The sequence below is a fragment of the Rhinolophus sinicus genome, chromosome 16 (genome assembly GCF_057876585.1).
Source record: "Rhinolophus sinicus isolate RSI-liver-muscle chromosome 16, RSI-T2T, whole genome shotgun sequence".
NCBI classification, from domain to species: Eukaryota; Metazoa; Chordata; class Mammalia; order Chiroptera; family Rhinolophidae; genus Rhinolophus; species Rhinolophus sinicus.
The window spans coordinates 95,040,095-95,063,741 of NC_142516.1; the positions used below are offsets into that span (position 1 = coordinate 95,040,095).

A 23,647-nucleotide genomic window follows, 5' to 3' on the forward strand; every position below is an offset into this window, starting at 1 on the left:
ATTCCACTTCTGGGTATAGTACAGTCTAAAAAATTGAAGGGTCTCAAAGAGATATTTGCACATCCATCTTCATAGCAACGTTATTCACAATTTCCAAAAGGTGGAAGCAACCCAAGTGTGTGTCTAAACAAAACATGGTTTATACATACAATGGAATACTCAGACTTTAAAAGGAAGGCAATTCTGATACATGCTTCAACATGGATGAACCTTGAGGAAATTACATTAAGTGAAATAAGCCAACCACAAAAGTATATGATTCCTCTTATATGAGGCCCCTATAGTAGTCAAATTCATAGAGACAGAAAGTAGAATGATGGTTACCACGGATTTGGGAGTAGGAAGTGGGATCTGTTTAAGGGGTATGGAGTTTTATTTTCGTAAGATGACAAGAGGCTGGGAAATGGATGGTGGTGATGGTTGTACAACACTGTGAACATATTTAATACCACTGAAATGTACACTTAAAAATGGCTAAGAAGGTAAATCTTATGTTACCCTCTTATAACCTTTAAATAATATATAATAATTATTATATAGTACATATAATTATGACAATATATTGTATAAGATATATTATTTCCAGTGACGAAAAGTTCTATAGAGGAAAAATAAAGGCAAGTGGGAAGGGAGTGCTGAGGAAAGGAACCCTCGGGCAAAGGGAGGTGTCTTCACTACCCCAGAGCACTGAGGATTAGAGCCCAGGAGATGAGGGATGACCTGGCAGTTCTGGGCTTCTTGCTGGCAGTGATACAAAAGGATAAGAGCACATTGAGAGAAATCCTGAAGCTCTCGAGCCAGAGGTGGGGGTGTATCTTGTCAGTGGTGCCCTGGAGACACACAGCCTCTCCCCCTGACGCCCACCTTTGGAGTGCTGACCAGGTACAGTGCCTTGGCCTTCGCAGTAGTATCCATGGCTTCACCCATTCGCAAAGAGAGAGATCTCTGCACTAGATCTTCTCCCTTTAAAATGGTAACGAACCCTGGCATCTGCTCCTAGCACTGCCATTGGAATCTACTGACTGGGAGTGTGGCTGTGGGTGCCTGCCGGTAACAGAAAGTCCTGCTAAAAGTCCTGACAAATGAATCTCATTGTTGAGCTCATATCTTCATAACAAACCATTTCCCAGGTCATTGGTTACCCCCAAATCAGCTCACTCCTCTGGTCTTGTCAGTGGCTTCAGGTCAGGATGAGGTAGGTATGTGTTCAAAATGCTGAGAACGATGCCATCCAATTCTCTATGAGCTGGCGGCATTAGGATGTCAGGCAATTAAGTGCATATGTATCCTATGACTACACAAATTTAAACAACTCCTGACACTTGTATATGACCCTTATTTTCAAGTTTGTACTGGAAACAAAATCCTACAATTCTCTTTAGTAACCAACACTGGAATTAACCATCACCACTTAACGCATATCGCAGTAGGAAGTTAAACCAGATTAAAACTCTCCTATTTTAAATGTACAATTCTAGGTGAGTAAAATAAAGCATTATCATGCAGTAATGTTCCAAGCTTACTATTTTGGTGATTAAAGATATGACTTTATGACATTCGCTTATAAATAAAAACAGAAACACACAGATTAGTTTTACAACTGTTTAGTAACAAAATAAACCTGATTATCAGTCGTTGTAGAAAAGCAAAGAAAGAATTTAACACAATTATATCAAATGCAACTTTAGAGAAACTACTTACATCCAGAGAATCCTCCTTCAAAAGGATGAGGGCCATGTTCTGTGATACCAACCGGCAGGAATAGCCTAAGTAAGAGAAGGGACAACACACGTGAATTTATCGTTCCTTCCATGACTGAACATTTTTCAACGTTTGTTTGAATTCAGCCTCCCTTCTTGCGTCTTCCTTATCACCACTTTAAAGCTACTGGTTCGTACAGAAGAACTGGGCAAGAGTGAGGGGTAGGGGAAGTAAGTTTAAATTGATTTTGATTCTTGCAGACAGCTTGAACAGAACTCGTTGGGAAGGTCTTCATAACGAATGGCTGAAATAAATACTTGTTGATTTTCTGTGGATTTTTCTTTATCCTTGTTATCCTTGTATAACTGTGGGATAAGCTTTGGGTTATCTACACTAACAGCAAACACTTTAGGAAGACAAATTAAATCTAATGGAGCTCCTAAATCAACATAGCCGTGCCTATCATCACGTGAACATCCCTCATTTGTTTTTTTAAAAAGGAGGTGATTCTCACAACTTTTTCGACGAAAAAAGATTTCAAAGGAATTCTTTTCTATGTTGAGGGAGCCACTTTTGCTACTAAGAGTTCAAAGCAATCTCCATTTCAAGAATTCAACCTGAGTTTCAAACAAAGTTTATTTTGGAACCAAAGTCTTCTGTTCTTAGTGTTCTGAGAATATTAATACTTATCAACAATTTCCATCACCTTTTTAAATAAAGTTATCGCTATCGGTGATGCAAGATAAGTCTTTCCTACTTTCCCTCCCAGAAGGAGACCATGTTTTCTGTGAAGCCCTTTCCTACTCAGGCTTTGCAACCCACTCTGAGACAGCCGGTGACACTTGATGACACCACAGACCAAGATGGGAGCCTCTCCCGACTCCTGCCCTTCAAATCCACACGCTCTGTGGGGGAGGCGGTTCTAGCAACCCCCAACACCAGGGTGTCTGTCAGACCTCTACTCTTTCTTTAAAATCTCTCCTTGAGAGAGCTGGCATCAGCATGTGCTTTTTACCAACCCCCATCTCAATCTATCTCATTGAGAAAGGACAAGAAAAGATTCCTCCCACCTAGAAAACTGGCCCCCACAACCAGTGTTCTCTCAGCACCTTAAGATAATGGATCTCTGATTACAGAAACATGAAACAAGTCATCAGCACACAGAATTTCAACCTTGGAGCAAGTAGGTATGTGACAGCCTCAAAGAAGGAAGGGCCTAACCAGTGCTGCTCCTAAAGCAAGGGGGAGCCTGAAATATCCACCCCACACATGCTACATTTAACTAGAAAAGAGGCAGGCATCGAACTAATGGACAAGTCACAGAACTATCGCATGTATGTGCTCAGTTCTTCTCAGCAGGTCCTCTTTTCATCTTGAAGAAATTCTACTAAAAGGCACACAGTAGGATTCAAGACTGCGGGAGGAGCAACAAGTATTTTTATTTGTTTATTTTGGAATGTACAAAGCATATCCTTCCCTGATTTTCATTTGAGAGGAATATTTTGCAAATCACCTCAGAACACAGATTTTCAAGCACAATATTATGGCTTTGAATCCAAATGTTATTTTTTTTAAGCAATACCATAAAGATATTGCCCAGGCTGTTAACAACAGTTATCTCAAGGGAATGAGGCTATTTCACTTGTTAAAACCACCACATATTATTTTTTAAATGAAAACAAACTGAATAATTTAAAATCACAATACCACATGGGCAAATATCTGTGAAACCTCTAAGACAAAACCAAAAAAGAAGGGAGGAAACATAAAACTATTCTCTGTGCATTTTCAAACTTGCTCAAGTCTGTACTTTAACAATAGTGATGAGTAAAAATAAGAATTTCCCAGAATGCCATTAAAATTTCTGCATGGTAGGACTAAAATAATTGAACTCTTTGTCTCCCATTAAAATTTTACAAATGGATTCCTCCTTCCTATAAATTCTTAGATTAGAACCAGAAGGGAGGCCTATATTTTATTTTCATTCACAAAAGGGGATATTGCAACTTTAATCACTTCCCTCTATGTTAGGCTTAGTCTTTCTTCATCCCCAGAGACTTCCAGCAACTTCATGCCATATAGACTGTTACAAATTTAGTATAACTGATGCAAAAGGATTTGCTGGTCGTTTTTGATTTAAACAACAGCTGCAGAAGCAAGTTGTAATTTTTAAGCCCTAGCTTGCTGCTTTATTTTATATTTTTCAATTTAAGCAAAATGCCACTTGACAACTGAAGCTGCAAAAAGATATGTAAAAACTCTAAGTATTTTTCTAGCCATGGCAGGGAGAGGGCAATAAATAAAAACACTGACACTTACATGAATTTAAACATACAAAACTAAAGATTTCTGAGAAGAAACAGGTTGGGCTTTTTCTTTTTTTTTTTAATTTGGAAAATGCAGCAAGAATTTGATTAGAGAATTAACACACAGAACACTTGTACTAGCTAGACCATGTAAGTTTAACACAGTTAATTGTGACTTATCTAATGTGGCAAATCAAATTATGTCAATCCAAGTTTAGCGAGCTTGATATCAAATGTTTTTGAAAAAAAAAAAAATATGTTTTTGGATAAAATGAGATCAAGTCTTGGAGAAGAGCCAGGTATGAAACGTCAATCCACACTTGTAAAGTGACATCTAGCTCTTTAACCTTACAGTCTAACAAGACGGCCATAAAATGACTGAGCCAAGAACCTCTGGGATTTCACTTTTTACTACAGCCGAAATTAATGACACATTACAAAGGTATTCAGTCTTTCAACTACCTGAGTATAATCAACATCCAAAGAAATCAAAATAGTATGGAGTCTATGGTACTTAGAGCAGGATTTGATTTAAAGACAATACATTAAAAATTCACACCAGAAAATAAGACCAAACCAAATCTTTCAGATCTTGGAGTCAAGGTCTCTTTTTCTGTAGTAAGCTCATATTGTCAAAGGTATCCACTTTTCTTTGGTGACTTTTTATGGAAGGGTTAGGAACAATTTAACCTTCCTAACCCTATATCCTAGGATTAGATTAATCAAGCTACCCATCATTGGGATTCCATATGCTTCCACACCCTCAGGGAATGTGTTTCTGGTTCTCAGTATTTTCACAGAGAAACTGGCCAATCAGTATTTGAATGTGAGTGTATGAAACACACTGCCAGACATCAGGAATGGATGATGAGAGATATGGTACCTTTACCCTACTCCAGAGGGAGTCAAAGAGGTTCAGTACGGCTCTTTCATCATCCGGAGAACTCAGAAGCTGAGGGCTCGCCCACAGAACCACACCTGGCACCTGGGCACCTGTCCCTCCAGATCCTCGGACCCTTCTCAGGAATGTTCCATCCCATGTAAGAACACACTCAGCCTTACCTCATGATTTTCGCCCCAAACTAGGCTATTCTGACCCATTCTGTGCTCGGGTCTTTCTCTCTCTCTCTCTCTCTCTCTCTCTCTCTCTCTCTCTCTCTCTCTCTCTCTCTCTCTCCCTCCCCCCCCAAACAAACAAACAAATTCTTGAAGGCTCAAGTTTTAAAGCCTATTTCATCTGTGAAATCTTCCCTGGTCTCTTTTGGGTCAGATATTTTTCCTTCTGGGAAGTGAAAATCCAGTATGACGGCCACTTGTTCAGCTTTTCAGCACTGTCACACTGATGTGATCTACGCTAGGTTACCTGATATATCTGTGCTTCTGTTCTAGCTTTGAAAGACGATAATGCCTGTCTCAAAGGGAATTAAATATAAAACTTACGTAAAGGACTTAGCACAGTATTTGGCACATTAGAGCCAACCTTTACTGAGTAACTATTATTAACACTGGTCATGCTTAATATTTGTATTGCACAATTAGAATCTTCTCATCTATTTTACTCTCTAATTTGTCTCATAATTAACTCATCCCCCTATTAGGGAATGTAAGTTCCCCCAGCCGATAACAGAGCATCAGGCAACAATGCAAGCTGCAGGCAATCAAAGAAATAACACATCTGACGTTTCTGGGGAAAACAACACTAAGATTGTGAATGCTACCACGTATTGCCCCAGATTCACCTGAGAATGGGGACTCGCCTTCCTTTTGATGGTCAAGACAATCTACAGACAATAACAGAATGGGCAAACACCATATTTACTCACTTTAAAAAAATTAAACTGCTAAGACTATTGAAGTGCTTTAAAAGTATCACAGGATGGGGAGCAAAACACTGAGGGAGAGGAGGCCAAATTCCAACTCAGACATGGATCACAGTGAAAGCTATTTCCAACTTGATGACTTTACAATGGAATAAACACTGGGATTTTGTTTTCACTGATCCTACATCCATTAGAAACAAATTATAGATTCTGAAAACTTCACGTCTATTGTCTGACTATTTAATAGATGTCTTCTCCAGTGATAATAAGGAAATGACGACTACACGGTTCACAACAGCTGCATCTGAGATTTCGCTTTAGATTGGCCGATGCCAAATGTTTAAGCTAAAAATGAAAATTGCCAACTCCATGAAGCACAGCTAGTTAGCGTAAGTGCAAGCACAGCGCAGCAGGAGTCTGGCATCACGCCAGTTCTAAACTACCTAAGACCCACAGGCAAGATGACTGTCTGTCCACATCATGCTCACTGGCTCATAAGAGACACAAATATCCTGGCCCTTAATTTGACGAAGTGTATTTATTTTCAAGGCATGAACTAAAAGTTACACTTAAAAAATAAATTCTCAAACTAGGATTGATCGATACATCAAATGTTAAAGAGAGCCAACAAGCCAAACACACCATACGTCTGTCACTTCTAAAGGTGAACTCTTACAATACGTACAAATGAGGACATGTTGCCAATTAAAATTGTAGGAGTTGACAATCATAAGACATCCCAATTTCAGAGACGTTAAAAGATAAAAACAATGTGCACCTTAGAATAAATGAAACACAGTACCATTCTCCCCCCTGGTCTGCTAACTCGGATTTCAGGGGGAAGATTTTGCGAAAGCTACGTGAATCTGTTTAAAAGGAGCCCCGCTCCGGAAGTCCAGAGCCCTGAAATCTAGTACGAGGTTGGCCATTAAGTAGAGCAAAACCTTAGTATACTCTGAACTTCCCCTTGAGCTTAAGACTGTTCACACGTACAGACTAAAGATAGTTTCCAGAACATACTCCCAGCACAGAGCCTGGTGCTCAGCAGACACCCTATTAATTTGTTCTCTTCAGAACTGCTAGACACTGGGTCTTCTCCCCAAATACCTACTTGATCCCTAAAACTCACATACAATGCACCGAAAGGTACTGACTATCAGTAAGTATGATGAGAGACAGATCGATAACGGTTCTTATTACTGAGGGCATAAGGACTATAGAGCTAGAACGCAGGCTTACAATCCATAGTGTATCTGGAACATGACCTCATGTGGCTTACAGCTGTCGCCTGGGGTTTGACACGAACCTAATAAAATCTAATAAAATGTCTGGGTGGCTACACCTTCTGTATCACCTGTAGGCTCAACAGATATCCTAAGTCAGAAGATGACATTTAATCCCTCAATGTCACCCAGGGCTACAAACTTGAGGTCTGAATGCAAAGTGGAAAAATAATTCAGACAGAGCTGTTTCAAAAGCACTTCAGCTCGCTAGCTGTTGAAAGCATACTTAGTAACACCAGAGATGCCTGAATTCTCCTGACACACTAGCACAAATGTGAGCAGAGACAAGCTCCAGGATAAATAAGCCTTTGGCAAATTCATCAGCTTATAAGTAGGAGGCATCATCTCCCAGTGAACTTGAGGAGCATTCGCTAAAAAAGATCAGTTTTAACCTGTCTAATGGATGTGAGAGCTTCTAGAACCCAAACTACAAATATCACTGTGAGTTCTTTGAAAAAAACAAAAAAGCACAAAGTAAGACCCAGTCTTATTATAATATAAAATATAATAAAATATAATATAATATAATACCTGGTCTTATTTTAATATCAGACCTGGTCTTATATAATATAATATATATATTATATTAATTAATGGGTCTTATATTAATTTTTACTCCAAAAGATGCATTAGAGCTGATGGTCTGGCTAGGTCTTATTTTCGAGGAAACACGGTATAACTGTTATTTGTAAAATCTGGATAGGTGTCAATTATCTCATAAGGCTCAGAGCCGCCTCACTGCACGCAACTAAAACTTTCCTTTGGGAATAAGACCCCATTTGTGCTTTCTGAGTTGATTTTCAGCCCTTTGCTTTTACTTGTGTTTAATCCAAACTTGGTTAGACCCTGATACGCGCAGGTATAACACATGGAACAAGCAGGAAAAGGGACAGGTGTCCTCCCGAGGTCAGGGTCATCTGGCTAAGGCAGTGACTGCTAGCAGACCCTTTCCAGCGAGCACACCTTCAGTGCACTCACGCTCGCTTCTCACAGCAAACACGAGAAAGCACTCGTGGAAGTTAGGTCTGGGGCTAGGGACACTGAAAGGCCGTTAGTCCAGCAGGAACACTCAAGATCTAGAAAATTAAGAAAGCTTATCACTACGATTCAATTTTAACTTGCTTTCATATTGCTCTAGGGGAGCAGAAAATATACTGCTAAATTTGAAGTATTTCAAGGCAGTAGCCAACGTTATAAACCCTATATGAACAAGAGCAAGAGAAGCCAGAAACCAATAGCAGGTGTTTTAGGCCAAATGTATAAGAGAAATAATACCCGAAGGGCCAATACACATACATATCGAGAGAGACACGATACCAAAAGCAAAGGTATTATCCTTCATTTATAAAAATGTTGCCAACATCACAAAGGCCTGTAAGCTACAGGTTTTTATTTTTTAGTAGTACCGTAGTGATGGGTCTGCACAGAACCAACATTGCACTGTTCTCCAAAAACATGCATTTGAGAGACAACTAGCACCAATCAATGGACAAAGTCTATAACTGATGCTTCATGAATCACATGTCACTCTCTTGTGACTTTAGCTTCAGGTGGCTGGGAGCCCAAATTGCATTTGGTTAGCTATAGCCTTGATAAATGATTAAATGGCTTTTGCCTATTTTTAAAAAAAGATGATATTCACCCCCGATGGTACTATTATCTACAATTGAGGTTATGTAAGAGAGAGAGCTGATTCAAAAGAGAAGGTTTCAGGAAAGGGACACCTTTGGATTCAGTTGATAATATTCCAGGAAGTCTACTCTGAGTAGGACAACAGTCACTTAAATTCAGATGTCTTAGTATGTTTCTTTCTGAAGTGAGCTATGGCAAAGAGTCTATTTCCATAAATACACCGAAAGTCACGTAGTCTTCAGGTATTCCTTTTATCACATATGCACCAGGCCCTGTTACCCCACAATGGTGACAAAAATAATTCAAACAATCAAAATTAGACTTTTTTTTTAAATTAGTAGTTTCAACTCCTTTTCAAAGTTACAATGTACGTCTTTAACACAAATGAAGTTATTTGGACTGAAAGACCCTTCCTTCAACTTTCACTTCTGTGATGCTTAGCAAGCAGAGGGGCTGCCAGCCCAAATGGGGAAGGGAAAGCTATAAGACTCTCAGAAAAACCTGTGGAATGGTAAAATCATGAAAACAGTTATAATTTATAGAAAATAATTAAATATATATTTAAATTTAGTGAAAACATGCTTAGTCTCTTAGACTAAAATTTTATGAAGAAAGCATTAAGAAAATCAAAGTTGTCAACTCTTAAATTCTATATCCCATGTATCAGGGCATTTAATACTTTTCAGGAAGATGTAGTAGTTTAATGTTTATAGCAGGCAGATAATGCTCATGACAGCATCTTCATTTGATTTCTGTAAAATTTTCTTGGCCTTGGCATGAAGAGTTCCATAAAATATCATCTTCAATGCATGTGAGCAATCCTTAGGCACTTCTACAGGACAATTTAAAAAGACAATACAAAAACTAGCATCAGGGAATCATTTTAAAATGAATTACCTATATTAATTGCAGTTTCTTGTTTGTCTCCGGTCAACACCCATATTTTAATTTCTGCCTTCAACAGCGTTGCTATGGTTTCCGGAACACCGGCTTGAAGGCGATCTTCTATGGCTGTGGCTCCAAGTAACAGTAAATTCTAGATTGAAAAATATCTTCTGTTAAAGAGCGGTACATGCTGAAGAGCAGCCTTTATGACCAAGCTCTGACAAAAGCAAGGCAGTCAAACTGTTCTGAGACAATTATCTTACTTCCTCTACATGAAACCTTTGTTTGCAGATAATTAGTGACACCTAGATGCGTGGCATTTCAAAACTATTTGCAATGTTAGAACGTTTCCATACACACAGGCAACCCAATAGTCCTTATTTATTTCTTGGTACACGGGCACGTTGGGATAGAATTCACCAGGCAGTAGGGCATGTGGGCAAGTTATCCTGAGGATATTAACAGCACATGAGCCCGCCCCTTCCACTCCACAGATGAGGGAAGATTACGTTAGATTAACACACGAGAAAAATGAATTCAGTGATGAGAAACTGACCTCACCGGAAACCGATGGAAAGGATGAGTAAAGCCGGCGCCCTCCCGAGCATCCACCACAGATATGCCTGGCACAGCACCTACGTAATCGCTTTTGTTTTCTAGTTCTAAAAGTAATTTCCATATTCCTAGTAAAGCAGGGCAAATGAACACTTGAATTCAGTTCTACTCCTCCCCAAATTCCATTAAAACAACAAACAAGTAAATATAAAACTCAAAAATGTGTATAAAAAAAGCCAAGGGGAAATAAACAAATAAAACACACATACACACACACACACACACACACACACACACACACACACAAGAGAAATTAAAAAAGCAATCAAGTGATGACTTCAGAGTTACAAGAAATTGAAAACTGGATGAACCAATGATTGCTGACAGGAAACAGAAAAAGTTGAAATCCAGGTCCCAGATTTGAGGTGTTAAAAAAAGAAACAACAGGCCAAAATGAAATTATTTTTGCTAAGCCACATCACCAAAACAAAACTTCATACCTAATTTAATTGCAGTTTCAGCCTCTCACAGGAATGGAATTTTAAACCAATAATCTGGAATTTTCTGATCAATACTAGTGAGGTAACCTGCCTGATAAGACCCCTGCCACCCCTTCCCCACAAAAGAAGATGACAGGGACTAAAATAATCCTTTCTTTTCTTTTGTTAGTAACTCCCCTGCCACACCCTTCTGCCTATAAAAGTCCTCCATTTGCACAGCTCTTCAGTGCACCATTCTCGTTGCTAGATGGAATGCTGCCCCACATGAATCGTTCAATAAAGCCAATGAGATCTTCAAATTTACTTGGTTGGATTTTGTTCTTTAATAGAGGGAGTCTAATATACATAGAAAGCAACCTAATGTCTTGGGATAAACTGAAAAGAACAAAAACAAAAATCAAAGTCGGCAATATGGAGTAGCAATGGCAAAGTGTAAAAATTATTAGAATAACTAAGTGTGAAAGTTCTTAGTACGTACAATGTCCAACCAGCCTATGAACTCTGACTGCTCGGGTAACAACCAGCTGAGCTCACCTTGTTAAGCCTAATCTTAGGCAAACCCAGAAAGCCACTGATGCTGCTTTAGACCTGAAACTTATAAGACATCATTAATGCTTAGCTGGGGTTGGCTAGACCTCAGATAGCCCATAAAAACTAAGGGTTTCTTAAAGCAAAGCAAGACATGATTAAAAGCTAATGGTTAGGCTACTTGAAAGAAAAGAGAACATCACTCTGTAGCAAAAGGATTCCTGTTCAAAGACCGTTTGATGGAAGCTAAGCCCCTCCTGGGCGATAGGCCACGTGCAGTTACCTTCTCGATGATCTCATAGCACTCCTCCACCCGCTGGGCTCTGTCTTTCAATATGGTGCTGGCTTCCTGATAGACTTTGAGCCACTCTTCATAATCCCTCTCAGAGAGGTCAGCATAAGCCACACAGAGAGTTCTCAAGCCTGCAAAACAGCCAGTGCATCCCAGTGACGGCCGGGTGTTGGCGGAAGCGGGATACCCCACTCCCCAGGTAACATCATGTGGCTCCATGTCCCACCGGCGGGCTCAAAAAAGGTAGAGAATCCAAGGTCCAAGGGCTTTTTAGGTCACCCTACTTCAACTTTTAAAAAAAGAGAACTTAAAAAGAACTCTCCTGTATTTTAACATAAACAGCCTCTTCTGTAAATGTGGGAGTACATGAGAAGCCATGACAGTGAATTCCCACAGCAGAGAAGGACAGGAGCTGTGCGTGAGACATATGTATACATACAGGTATCAGCAAGGGAGGCGGCAGAAGTAGGTGTCAAGACAGCAATAAAAGCCCAATGTGCTACCACATGAAAAATGCAGGCTTTCAAGCATCCGTGTGTGTGTGTGTGTGTGTGTGTGTGTGTGTGTGTGTGCGCGCGCATATGCATGTAGGCACAGGAACACATGAAGAGAAAGCAGCCATCAGCATTTAAGCAAGGCTCCAGCTTTCACCATCCACTTGCTGGAAAACCTGACATCAGTGTTGTTTAAAGCCTTTCGGGGAACTCCTTTCCTGTTCCTCTGTGGGTTCAATGAATTATTTCCTGAAGTCATTAGCTTCCTCTGTGCCACTCACACTGGGTAAGCCAGTGTCATAAGAATAACCAGAGAAAGAGAGACAGGAACATAGCACGAGTTTTCCAAGACAGGGAACCCTAACTACAAGCTGATTCTAATACGGTGAGTGGGTTGCTTTTTCCCTCTGTTAACAGAGTCGTATGTAGGGAACTGAGTGAGGACTTGGCCACCCATCTTGTCACTGCCATAGGCACAGAATGTGAAGGACGGGGACGGGGTTGGCATGAGAAAAGTATAAGCACAAACATGACACGTCTATTCAGAATACGACTGCTCACCCAAGCACCAGTCACAGACCCTTGAAACTACAACTTCAATGGTTAAAAATAACATTTCCACATTTCACTTACCTTCCGTGGCAAAATATTCCAGATGGCATAATGTTTCCTCCATATACTTTGAATCTTTTGAAAGTCTCTCAAAAATGACATTATCCTATAAAATAGGGAAACACTGTGACTGGCAAACCCTTAAGTAAACCTTCCGGTCAGTATTCTAAACACAGCTTTGTTTTAATGGTGTTTATTTTATGTGCATGAGAATACTTGAGTGGGCAAGTCGAAATGTAGCTCTTGGCTGGATTCAGTCATGAGCTTTGGAAAACACATCGGGTATGGACGTGTCAAAATAAAAACATGTTGGAGAGAACCATAGGTGTCAGGAGAATAATCAGGAAACCCAACAGTGCTACATTCACCCAGATTTGCAAAACTCATACCAAAGTTTGTAATACCTTTTTGCAGAAGTGGGAAGGGTAAAACACACATCCTAAATTGCTCAAGTACAGTCGTGCTTCCTGACACAGCAAAAGCTCCTAAGGAGGGAGAGCACAATCCACCAGGCACTGAACCAAGTCCATCACCCTGTGATTGACAGGCAGGCCTAGGGAACTGGAAGCCACAGACGATCCTCCAAATATATACAATGGGTACAGTTCTAGAACACTAAATTTTTTTTTAAGAAATCTAGTTTGGTTTGGGGGGAGCATGCTGAAGAGAATTAAATCCTATAATCAAATCCACCATTGAAGCATTTCCATATTTACATAGCCTTCCTCTGTGCCACCCACATTGCCCCCTTTTGTACTTGCTGTGGTACTTATAACACAATGTCAAATAAACAAACAAATAAAAAGTTAAAGTATATATATATCCTGTGATAACATACTCTAAGTGACCTTGATTTCAGTTGTCACTGTAACCATAGAATTCTCTAATGGGTCCAGATAGAATGACTTTAGAATTCACATGCATTACTCATTTTTAAGAAGCTCTAATTACAGTATACTCAATTAAGACCATGCTTCTTCCCACAATTGCTAAAGATTAGTAAGATTTTCAACCAATCACTGATCCTAGTATAATAGCTTCATCTTCTTGACACAGTCTCATAAAACGAGCTTAATAATTCCATTCCTCAATACGTAAGACCGTAATTTAACAGGTTTTGCAAGTTAGGTTTATAACCAATAACATCTTTCCTTAAAGATAATACATTTAGATTTGATTACTGGGAGGCAGACAGGACAAAAGCCTGACCTAGGTAACTGACCAAAGAGGGCAGTAAAAATGTCGCCACAAATGGACATGACCCTCATACCTACTGCACTGCCCTCTGTGATGAGTAAAAATATTAATCATAAAAATTGAGAAGAATAACTGCTTTAGGTATAGAGATATCTGTATCTCCAACTCTCAGAGTACTTAAAAGAAGATTATCAGAGGTCAATACAAATTACTTAATCTTCCCAAAGTCACCACCAAGGGTGATAAAACTGGAATCAGAATTCATATTCTAGGATTTTCCATGGCACAGCAAAGTACTGTTTCTGAAACCAATTGTTGACTAAAAGCAAGCTTTCCACTGGCCATCTTTGTCACCTTGGGCCACCATCATCTTCAGTGGGTTCTTACTACCATGTTTCCCCGAAAATAAGACCTAGCTGGACAATCAGCTCTAATGCATCTTTTGGAGCAAAAATTAATATAAGACCCGGTATTATGTTATATTATGTTATTATATTATATTTGTTATATATATATCATATCATATCATATCATATCATATCATATCATATCATATCATATCATATAAGACCCGATCTTATTTTATTATAAGACCAGGTCTTATACTAATTTCTGTTCCAAAAGACACATTAGAGGGAATTGTCCAGCTAGGTCTTATTTTCGGGGAAACACGGTACTAAGACAACTTGATGGCCCACCTGAAAGAACCCTACAATCTTGGGCAAACTACCAGGGAATGACGAGGGTGCCAGTTAGGAAAGCAGGAGATGGACAAAGCTGTGCAGGTTACTTGGCCAGTACTTACAGCCCCTTTACAATAGAGCCGGAGTTGTCCTGAAGGCGTTCGAACAATTACAGACATTCTTTTTCTGTCACTGTAAGAGCAAAAGATAAGGAGAAAAGTTTTAATTGTCTGTTTTATAGGACCCATGTCCTATAATTAAACACCAAACAAATCAAACGGTAGTCTTGCAGTCCCCAAAATGACCAAGCTCCATTTTCCCTACCTTTTTCCTCAAAGTTGGACCTCAACTGTCTATCTCCTACTCTTTTTATTTACATACAATGGACATAAATCTATTCCTTTCCCTGCCATAGAAACTCACTCTTACAGCTATTTATGTTAGAAGAGACAGAAACGGACAATCTAAGTACCTAACTCACTACTGATAAGACTCTGTACAAGTGTTGTTCTTTTTAAAAAAAATGTATTTTTCTATGTTCCTTAGACTAGGGGACATTATCTGTCCAGCTGTGTGTAAGTTCCCACATCCTAACCCACAGCACTCTCTCTGACCTGGATTTGAATCCTCTCTCAGCTACCTTGTTGCCGGGGGCTCTCAGCAAAGTGATTCACCCTGCCTTTCATCTTGTGTGTAAAGCAGGGTTGACACCAGCTACACAAAGAAGTGATTAAGTTGCATCCGGAAAAAGATGAGTCAGCTAAAATGAAATAGCATCACAACGATAACCACAAATGATTTTTTGGTCCCTCTTATTCTCCCTTAAGTTATTTTTAAATACATGTTCATGTCTACTCCATATTCACCTGTTTTTATCTAACTCCCTTTTCTCGTCCTCATCCCTCTAGTAACTGCTGGTCCCAGTTAATGCAGCCACACAACAGCACACAGTTTCCAGGACAACAAAAGATGGGGCACAAAATGTCTGGAGAGAGGTCTAGTATGTCCCTCACCTCCACACACACAAGGATGCTATCGCCTGCTCCCTACATGAACTACCACCGCCATCAACCATCTCTCTCTCCCATTGAATTCTCAACGCCAAGGGCTCCTGACCCACAGAGTTCAAGTCTGCAGTCCTAAAACTAAAGACTAGGGCTGGAAAGCATTTCCTAGAAGAGGGTTTAAAAAAAAAAAATCCTTTTCAAATAGCTTATGCAGCAGACAGAGCAAACAATTTGTGAATCATTTAACAAGGGTTATTGAAAATCCACCTAATTTTAATAATAGGAAAATATGCTTTTGAGATAGCAACAGAGCCTTGCTCTAGAATGGACAGTTCAACGTTGAGGAGGAGGATGAACACAAAACATCAATATATATATTTTTTTAATGACAAACTATAAGTGGTCTAGGGAAACACATAATCCAACAATTATTCCCAGGCCTTAAATTAAATAAACTTCACTGGGAAAGACTGAATCCAAATATGCCAGGAGAACTGCCCTTCTGGGACCAGGCCTCTAACGGATGCACTGATCTTATCTATGGTCATTTGTCAGTTTCCCAGGCCCCGCATGGGCGGGCTCAGATGGACCTGGGAAAACCAATGGAAATAATGCCCTCATCACGTACTCCAAACTATGCAGACGTGTCTGTGGCTCCTGATGCAAGAACACCAGGTTCTGGAAATCTAAAGAAAAAGGAGGACATGGAAGCATAACATTTCATCTGGGAAAAAGAAGATTTACCTATTTTGTTTTCTTTAATTAAAGTCACAAATTCTAGCGAGAAGAATATATTTACTATATTTAATAAAGTACTATATTTAATCATACCATCATGCAAGCACTCTGATGAAGTTGTTAAATATATTAATATGTATTTTTGTTATATATATATAATGTTGTTATATAAATAGTTAAGTACATATATATGTTAAATATATATGTATATATTTTTCAAAGTTTTTTTAAAGTGCATGAAAGAGAAACATACCTAGAAAATTCCAGGACATTAAGGATTCCAAATGTCTGTTCCTGTCCCATCTAAAGAAACAAAAACAATGCAAAGTATTAAAATCTCAAAGCAACTGTCTCCCCAATCATAAACTTCTCTACACACACACACACACACACACACACACACACTTCTTCCCGTTTTTCTCCCCCGCCCCACCCCATCTTTCTCTTTCCTCTAAGCCACTGCAAAATGCTTTTTCAACTTGTACTGTTTTCCTACAAGTCAGTCTGGTGGGGTCATAGCTCCCCCTTCTGGTAAAAGCTTCTCATTTTCCTCCAGTTAGTTTGGCTGTCATAATAGCTGGCTGACATAGTCACTTCCAAGACATGAAAGTAAAAGGCACAAGCTACACAGACCCATCTGCGACCTTGGGGCCAGTTATCCTTCCAAATCCATAATGTTATACATGTTACAGAAGTATATACATACACCGTAACGTCCCCAGGGCAACCCCCTGTAACACAACACATCAATTTTCTTCAGCAAAATGCATGACTATTCACACTAAGTGAGATTCACAAAGACCATAAATAATAACCTCCTGTCAGTTCTGGCTAAGTTTAGCTGCCAAACACCTATGCCTTAAATTTAGCAAAAAAACTTGAAATTCAAAGCCTCTCGGATTTTGGATTTAAAAATAAGAGATTATATATCTGCACCAGATTTTAGGGCAATTAATCAAACATCCTTTTCTTCGGGTTCTACAAAGTTGGAACCTCAATACTCTCAACGTTTTCCTAGAATATTTCAGATTATGGTGTGTGCCATTTTCAAATTTGTAAATCAAGTCTTGTCTCTATGTCCCCAATACATGACAGTGAAAAGAATGTGGACTTTGGAGTTCAATAGATATGAGTTCAAACTCAGTTTCAGCCACTAAGTGTGACTTTCTTACGAATGGTGATGGCACCTGCCCCCTAGGTTTGAAAGAATAAATGAAATCACATGCAAATTACCGCATGCATGACTGATGCACAGTAGTATTGAATATCATTATTGTCCCCTCCACAACTCCCCACCCCTTCTCTTCTCATCCTAAAATATCCCTAACGATCCATTTAATCCAGCCTTCATGCCCCCTCTTTCTGCAACCACCCATTCCCTTTCTCCTCAGCCTGTCCCAACTTTCTCAGATCCCCGTGCCCACTATTAGTCCCCCTCCTCGGCACGAGGGCTGTGACTGCCAAGAGCCGACCTTTCTTTGCACCAGTTATATGAGATGCTCCCACAGGTAGCCCATGGACTTGGCGGTGAAGATTCTCAGTAAGGCCACGTCATATAAATTGCTGGTAACCAACTCTAGAACTTGTGGTTTGATGCTATCTCGGTATTAATGGTTGAACAGCACTTTTAAACTTACTATTATTTATGAATCATAACTAATCAGGTAGTCCTGTTTACTCCCAGGAACATGGCCTTAGTAGTTTAATAAAATGATCCAGTGCTGCCAGCCCACTTTTCACCAGCATCTAACACGGTGACAACAATGTCAGCTGACTCTGTAGCTTCCCCATATGTAGCTGGCATTGTGAGCAGAGCACCAGCAGCTGCTGTCTCCTTGCCTCTCCCACCAGCGATACACCCTCTCAATCCCCTGCTGCAATGCAGACAAACACAGCAGCACCACACAACTGAAAAACCCTACGTGAAGGTTAAAATACAAGTCTCCTCAAACTGAAGAAGAAGACTTCATTTACGAGTATGAGACGCTTCTGTGAAGGAAACTCTGCATTTGGTCAGGACTTTGTTCCACTTTTACTGACTGCACACTTCCCTGAGCTAAATTCCCTCTGTTGATTGACATAAAGTAAAAAGAAATATGAGCTCATCTCTGTACTCCATAAGAAAAGAAACAGAAAATGCCAAGAAATGGACAGTTTGGATAAGGTGTAATATTTGATTTTCCATGTAAGTAAAGAAAAAACAGACTACTACCAAGTCAGGAAATATATCAAGTTATTATATAAATTAGAAGTTAACTGAAAATACATTAAAGAGGTATAGGGATTTAAGGATGCATAAAGCCAAAAACTGTGATCATCTATGAGTCCTCCCAAAGTTGACAGATGGAGAAAAGGCAGAGGAGAGAGAAGGCAGTGACTACCTCCAGGCCCTCATCAAACCAGACTGCAGAAAAATGCAGGCCCTCTAATCGGTCATCATGAAAAACACCAATGCCTTGCCAGTCCTAACCATCAGTTTCCACCACTGCCCATTTCAATGGTCCCTATTTGAGCTTATTCTTGATTTGAATTTGTTCCTATCACCAAATTTTCCCCTCAGGCTTCTTGAGAGAGAAACTAAGAAAAAAAAAAATCATTAAACAAATAAACCCCTTGACTCTGGGGAAAAGAAAAACTCATGTATGTAAAGAAGATCCTAAGTGCTCCTTTCTCTCCCAGCCCGGGAGACTAAAGCTGACCGACCAGGGGTCTCATTGTGTAAGAACAGCTGGGCCCCAAGACAGAGCTGCAGACCCTGCCCTCAAAGCGGGTGGGCCCTGCATCTATGCTCCCAACTATCACAGAACAAAGAGGAGGCCTGCTAAATTCTTTGCTACACCTAATTCCACATCCCTATACTGACCTGCGAGGAAGCAGCCTATGAGAGAAAAACTACTGCAATGCAAAAACAACGTGAATAAGCTAATAGAATCACATAACATTCTCAGTTTTTCAACAGGTCTAATTTCTCACAGAAAAAGAAAAATACGTTTAGCTACCATATTGACAACAGACATGCTATTTCAAATATGTAGTCTTCAAAAAAGTCAGTGCTCAGCAAGGTGGAGAGGTGCCCAGGCACGTCACTCACGGCTTCTATGATGACCGAGTACGGAGTCCTGGCTGTGAACACGAAACCCAGCTTTCTCGCTCCTTTCACCAAAGCAGCTTCATCTGTCAATCAAGAGTTGACAAAACATTGACTAACTACTGGTAATGACAGAATTCTGCTTAGCGAGTATTATTTTTCAAATTAACAGGATCCACACCAGCTAAAGAGGCCTGGCTTCATGTGCTGGGTATAGAAGGCACTCGATTCACTCTTCCTACCACTGGGGTCCTGAGAGAAGCATGTCTGCTAGAGGGGAAGGCACGGACCTAAAACTAATTCATGGGGATAAGAGTGGTTACATGCCTACTATTCTTGGTCGGGGTCAAGTGATGTTCACATGACTTTCTGACTAAACCTCTCCTCTGAGCGAGGTAGTTTTATCCTGTACTGTGGGGTTCCCAGAGCACCAGGAGTGGGTAAAGAACTGGCAAGGCAGAACACAGCTTCCCCAGCAGTTGGAGAATCCATGAGGGGTGGGCAGTGAACATGGAAGCCAATGCCGCTCTCCCCTGGCAGCTCTGTCCAGTGTACTGACTTCTGCTAGGAAATGAGAGATGGCTCAGGGCCTCCTGCTGTGGTCCAAGTATTACTACTGAGTCAGGAGGAGCCAGCACCAGCTTTCTGTGGTTTGCACACTTACAGCCACAGCATGTCAACTGTGTGAGGCCAGAGGCAGACAGTGGGGACTTTGTGGGGTAGGCTGTACCACCACATCTCCCCCAAGTAACTGCAAACACCCGAGTCTCCAGAGAAGGGGACAGCAGGGCACATCAGCCGAGAGGTCTCACCTGGGGAGGAGGCCTGGTAGATGATGTTGTCGCCATCCTTCTCGGGAACAACGGTGTGGCACACGGCCAGCAGGGTGAGGAACTCCTGTATGCAAGGAGCTGTGGGCTGGAAACAGCACCCAGAGTTAACTCATCGGGTAAAACACCACTGACACACATCAGAGTTAGAGTCAAGTCAGCTCCTGCCTAAAACCCTGTGATGGCTTCCTGCTCCCTTTAGAACAGAGGTGAGGTCTGAAGCATGGACTCCAGGTCCCCTGTGACCTGGCACCTGCTCACCGTCTAGCCAGTTCCATCTCCTATCATTATCCTCTTGGCCTCTCGACGAGCCATTCAGGTCTGCAGTTCTTCAAACAAGGCTCATCCTTTCCAACTGTTCCATCACTGCCCCCTCCCGCTTCAGCCAGTTCTGTATTTACTCATCCTTCGGGCTTCTGTTCAACAGTCTGTTGAGAAGGCTATTGTCACCCATCTTGGAACATCACTCTTGACCTGCGAGCCCATGTTGAGTCGGCAGAGAACAAAGAGGAAACCGAGTGCCCCCTCCCAGGAAGCCCCCAGCACCCTGCCTCGCTCGTGCCTTCCTAACACTTCAAACACCCCTGCCGCCCCCATGCTTCCTCCCTGCTCCGGAAGGTCCAGGAGAGTGAGCAGGTTGTCTGCCTTCCTCACAAATGTGCACCCAAGCCAAGCAAACAGGAGGCACTCAAATCCATGCTGGATCACCGTAGCGAGAACTGACTCCCCAAACACGAGTCCCTGGTCCTTCTAGGCCACCACACTGGCACTAGGTCTACATCACATCTGCTTTCTAACTCACCTGTACGGCAGTGCATCCCTCACCTATTACCTTTAAAAATAATAACAGAATTTTCCTGGATAGGTGTTTAATACATCTCTTCATCCTCTCCACCCCCCTCAAAAAATCCTTACATTTTTTGCATTGGGATTAGACTATATTAATAATTAGTGGGGAAATGACATGTTAATACAGACCCATCTAAGAATATAGTATGTATTTCTATGTATCAAAGACTTCTAAATATAAGTCCTGGCATATTTCATTCATTAATTTTTAATATTAATAATTAATTTTTGTTCATTCAAAAAATATCTGCATGCCTACTGTTCATGAGACACTGTACCAGGCATTTTGTCTATTGCTTTTTATATTTTGAATATAATCTTATTTCCATTATATTTTACTGGAGTTTATTGTCAATATATAAGTAAACACATTGAATTTTATAAATTAATCTAATATCCAGTTACAGCTGACCCCTTACTAGCTCTCTGAGGTGCAGGTAACTCTCCTAGGTTTTCAAAGCAGACAATTACATCATCCACAAATTATTCCTTTTCTTTTTTCCTTTCCAATACATATACTTGTATAGTTCTCACCTGGCTGCTTGGTCTACTACTTTTAGAATGATGTCAAAGAGGGGTGACACCAGGCTTCTTTGTTCTGAGGTTATTTTAAAGCCACTAGCATTAATGCTTCACTTTTAAATAGGCAGCTGACTATAAATTTGAGATGGATTTGTATTTTCTCATTCGGGAAACAACTCCTCTGTGTTTGCTTTTCTTATGGAGTTAGTTTCTTTCCTTTCTTTCCTTTTTGTTTTTTTGTTTCTTGTTTTTTGTTTTTCGTTTAGTCACAAATGAATAGTGACTAGTATTTTAACCATTTTCAGTTTCTCATCTGACCTGTTAACGTGATAAGAGCAATTGCATGGAAGCAGATCACATCTGCTCAGACGGCTACTTCTTATCAGCCTTCAGGAAAAGAAAATGCATGCTAAATTATAGTTCAATGAAACTGAATAAATTAGATTAGAGAATTTACAAATTCCCCAAGGCCTACCCCACGGAAATGGTTAAGAAATTTTATCCAAAGCATTTTGAGAATTGAGCTTCAATTCAAGTGCCTTGTGCATCTGACAACTAGTGAGTCCTGCATATCACCTTGTCCCACAACGAAACAACACGAAAGGGGGTCTTTGAATTTATGGCAAATAAATATAATTAATACTGAAATATTCTCTGAGAGTTATAAAGAAGGGTTGCACACACAATCATATTAAGTTTCCATCTTGAGTGGTAGGCCAGACAAAATTCTTAAAGATCAGAAAATAACGCAAAGTAAGTCAAACAGAAAAAGTCGAGAACCATATGAGTTCACTGATATGTGGGATATAAAAATTGACATTAACAAAGGAACAAGACAAATAAACAAAGAAACAAAAACTCATAGACACAGACAATAGTTTAATGGTTACCAGGGGGAAAAGGGGAGGCGGGTGGTAGATGAGGGTAAACGGGGTCAAATATACGTTGATGGAAGGAGAACTGACTCTGGGTGGTGAACACACAATGTGATATATAGATGATGTAATACAGAATTGTACACCTGAAATCTATGTAACTTTACTAACCACTGTCACTCCAATAAACCTTAATTTAAAAAAATAAAGATAAAAAAATATCCCTAAGACAAAATTAATCTACCTTTGTTTCTCTGCTTAACCTGACATTCTACAATCAATTAGGGAAAGGAGACAAATTTAATTTGAAGCCTATGGATAAGATGTTTGTAATATACTTAGACAAGTGCTCCATGTTTGAAAATAAACTTCTTTCTGTTAACTTCCAAGAAGAAAAGCATTTTATAACTTCAAAGAACTGATTGATTATTGGAGAATGTATATAAGTGTGTGTGTGTGTGTGTGTGTGTGTGTGTGTGTGTGTCTTTCTTTTTAGAAGATAAAAGAAATTATGCAAAAATATACACATAATATTTATCATTTTAGCCATCTGTAAGTATAAACTTCAGTGGCATTAAATATATTCAAAATGCTGTGTGCACATCACCACCATCTATACCCAAAACTTTTTCATCTTCTCAACAAACACTGTACCCATCAAACAATAACTCCCCATTCTCTCTTCCCCCTAACCCCTAGAACCTCTATTACTCTCTGTCTCTATTCTAGGTACCTCATATAAGCATAATCATACAATATTTGTCCTTAATTTAACAGATTTTAATCTGCAAGCAATGCTTTATATAGCTAGAAATGAATATTTTCAATATATTTGGTATATATGTAAAAAATAGCAGAAAACATACATGTCCAAAATTGTCTTGCATTCCAATTTTCAGCTATAAAATATATAAATAATATACCTATACAAATAATTTCTTCTTAAAGATTCAAGTTCAAAAGTCCCAAGCATAATTGTTCAAAAGAAAGTTATGTGTTCTTCTGTGGCAAATCGGGAAATTATCCCACAAATAGGAAATCACTAGTTAGCAGTGTAGTTACTGGGCCACATGAATTGTTCCTTGAAACTTTCCATAGTTGATAGAGGCAAATTCCATGTTGGCTATCGGCCAACGCAAAGCTTAAAACAGTCCTGAAAGACCCAGAAAATCAGAAATGATGACCCAGGAAAAATGGAAATTCTGCAGCAGACGGAGGTACTCCCTTGGGAAGGAAGTAAGCGTTTTCTT

General features: G+C 39.9%; 1 protein-coding gene across 4 annotated transcripts in view; it reads right to left on the reverse strand.

Moving 5' to 3' along the window:
• Nucleotides 1-23,647, reverse strand: part of ATP8A2 (ATPase phospholipid transporting 8A2) — a 555,453-nt gene that overhangs the window by 362,510 nt on the left and 169,296 nt on the right. For all 4 annotated transcript variants that reach the window (XM_088793294.1, XM_088793295.1, XM_088793297.1 and 1 more), the window contains 8 exons: nt 20,134-20,239; nt 19,325-19,407; nt 16,487-16,536; nt 14,611-14,680; nt 12,630-12,714; nt 11,494-11,633; nt 9,640-9,778; nt 1,702-1,766 (listed from right to left, as the gene is read on the reverse strand). In XM_088793294.1, the coding sequence (XP_088649420.1) occupies nt 1,702-1,766; nt 9,640-9,778; nt 11,494-11,633; nt 12,630-12,714; nt 14,611-14,680; nt 16,487-16,536; nt 19,325-19,407; nt 20,134-20,239 (738 nt within the window). The remainder of the gene's footprint in view (nt 1-1,701; nt 1,767-9,639; nt 9,779-11,493; nt 11,634-12,629; nt 12,715-14,610; nt 14,681-16,486; nt 16,537-19,324; nt 19,408-20,133; nt 20,240-23,647) is intronic.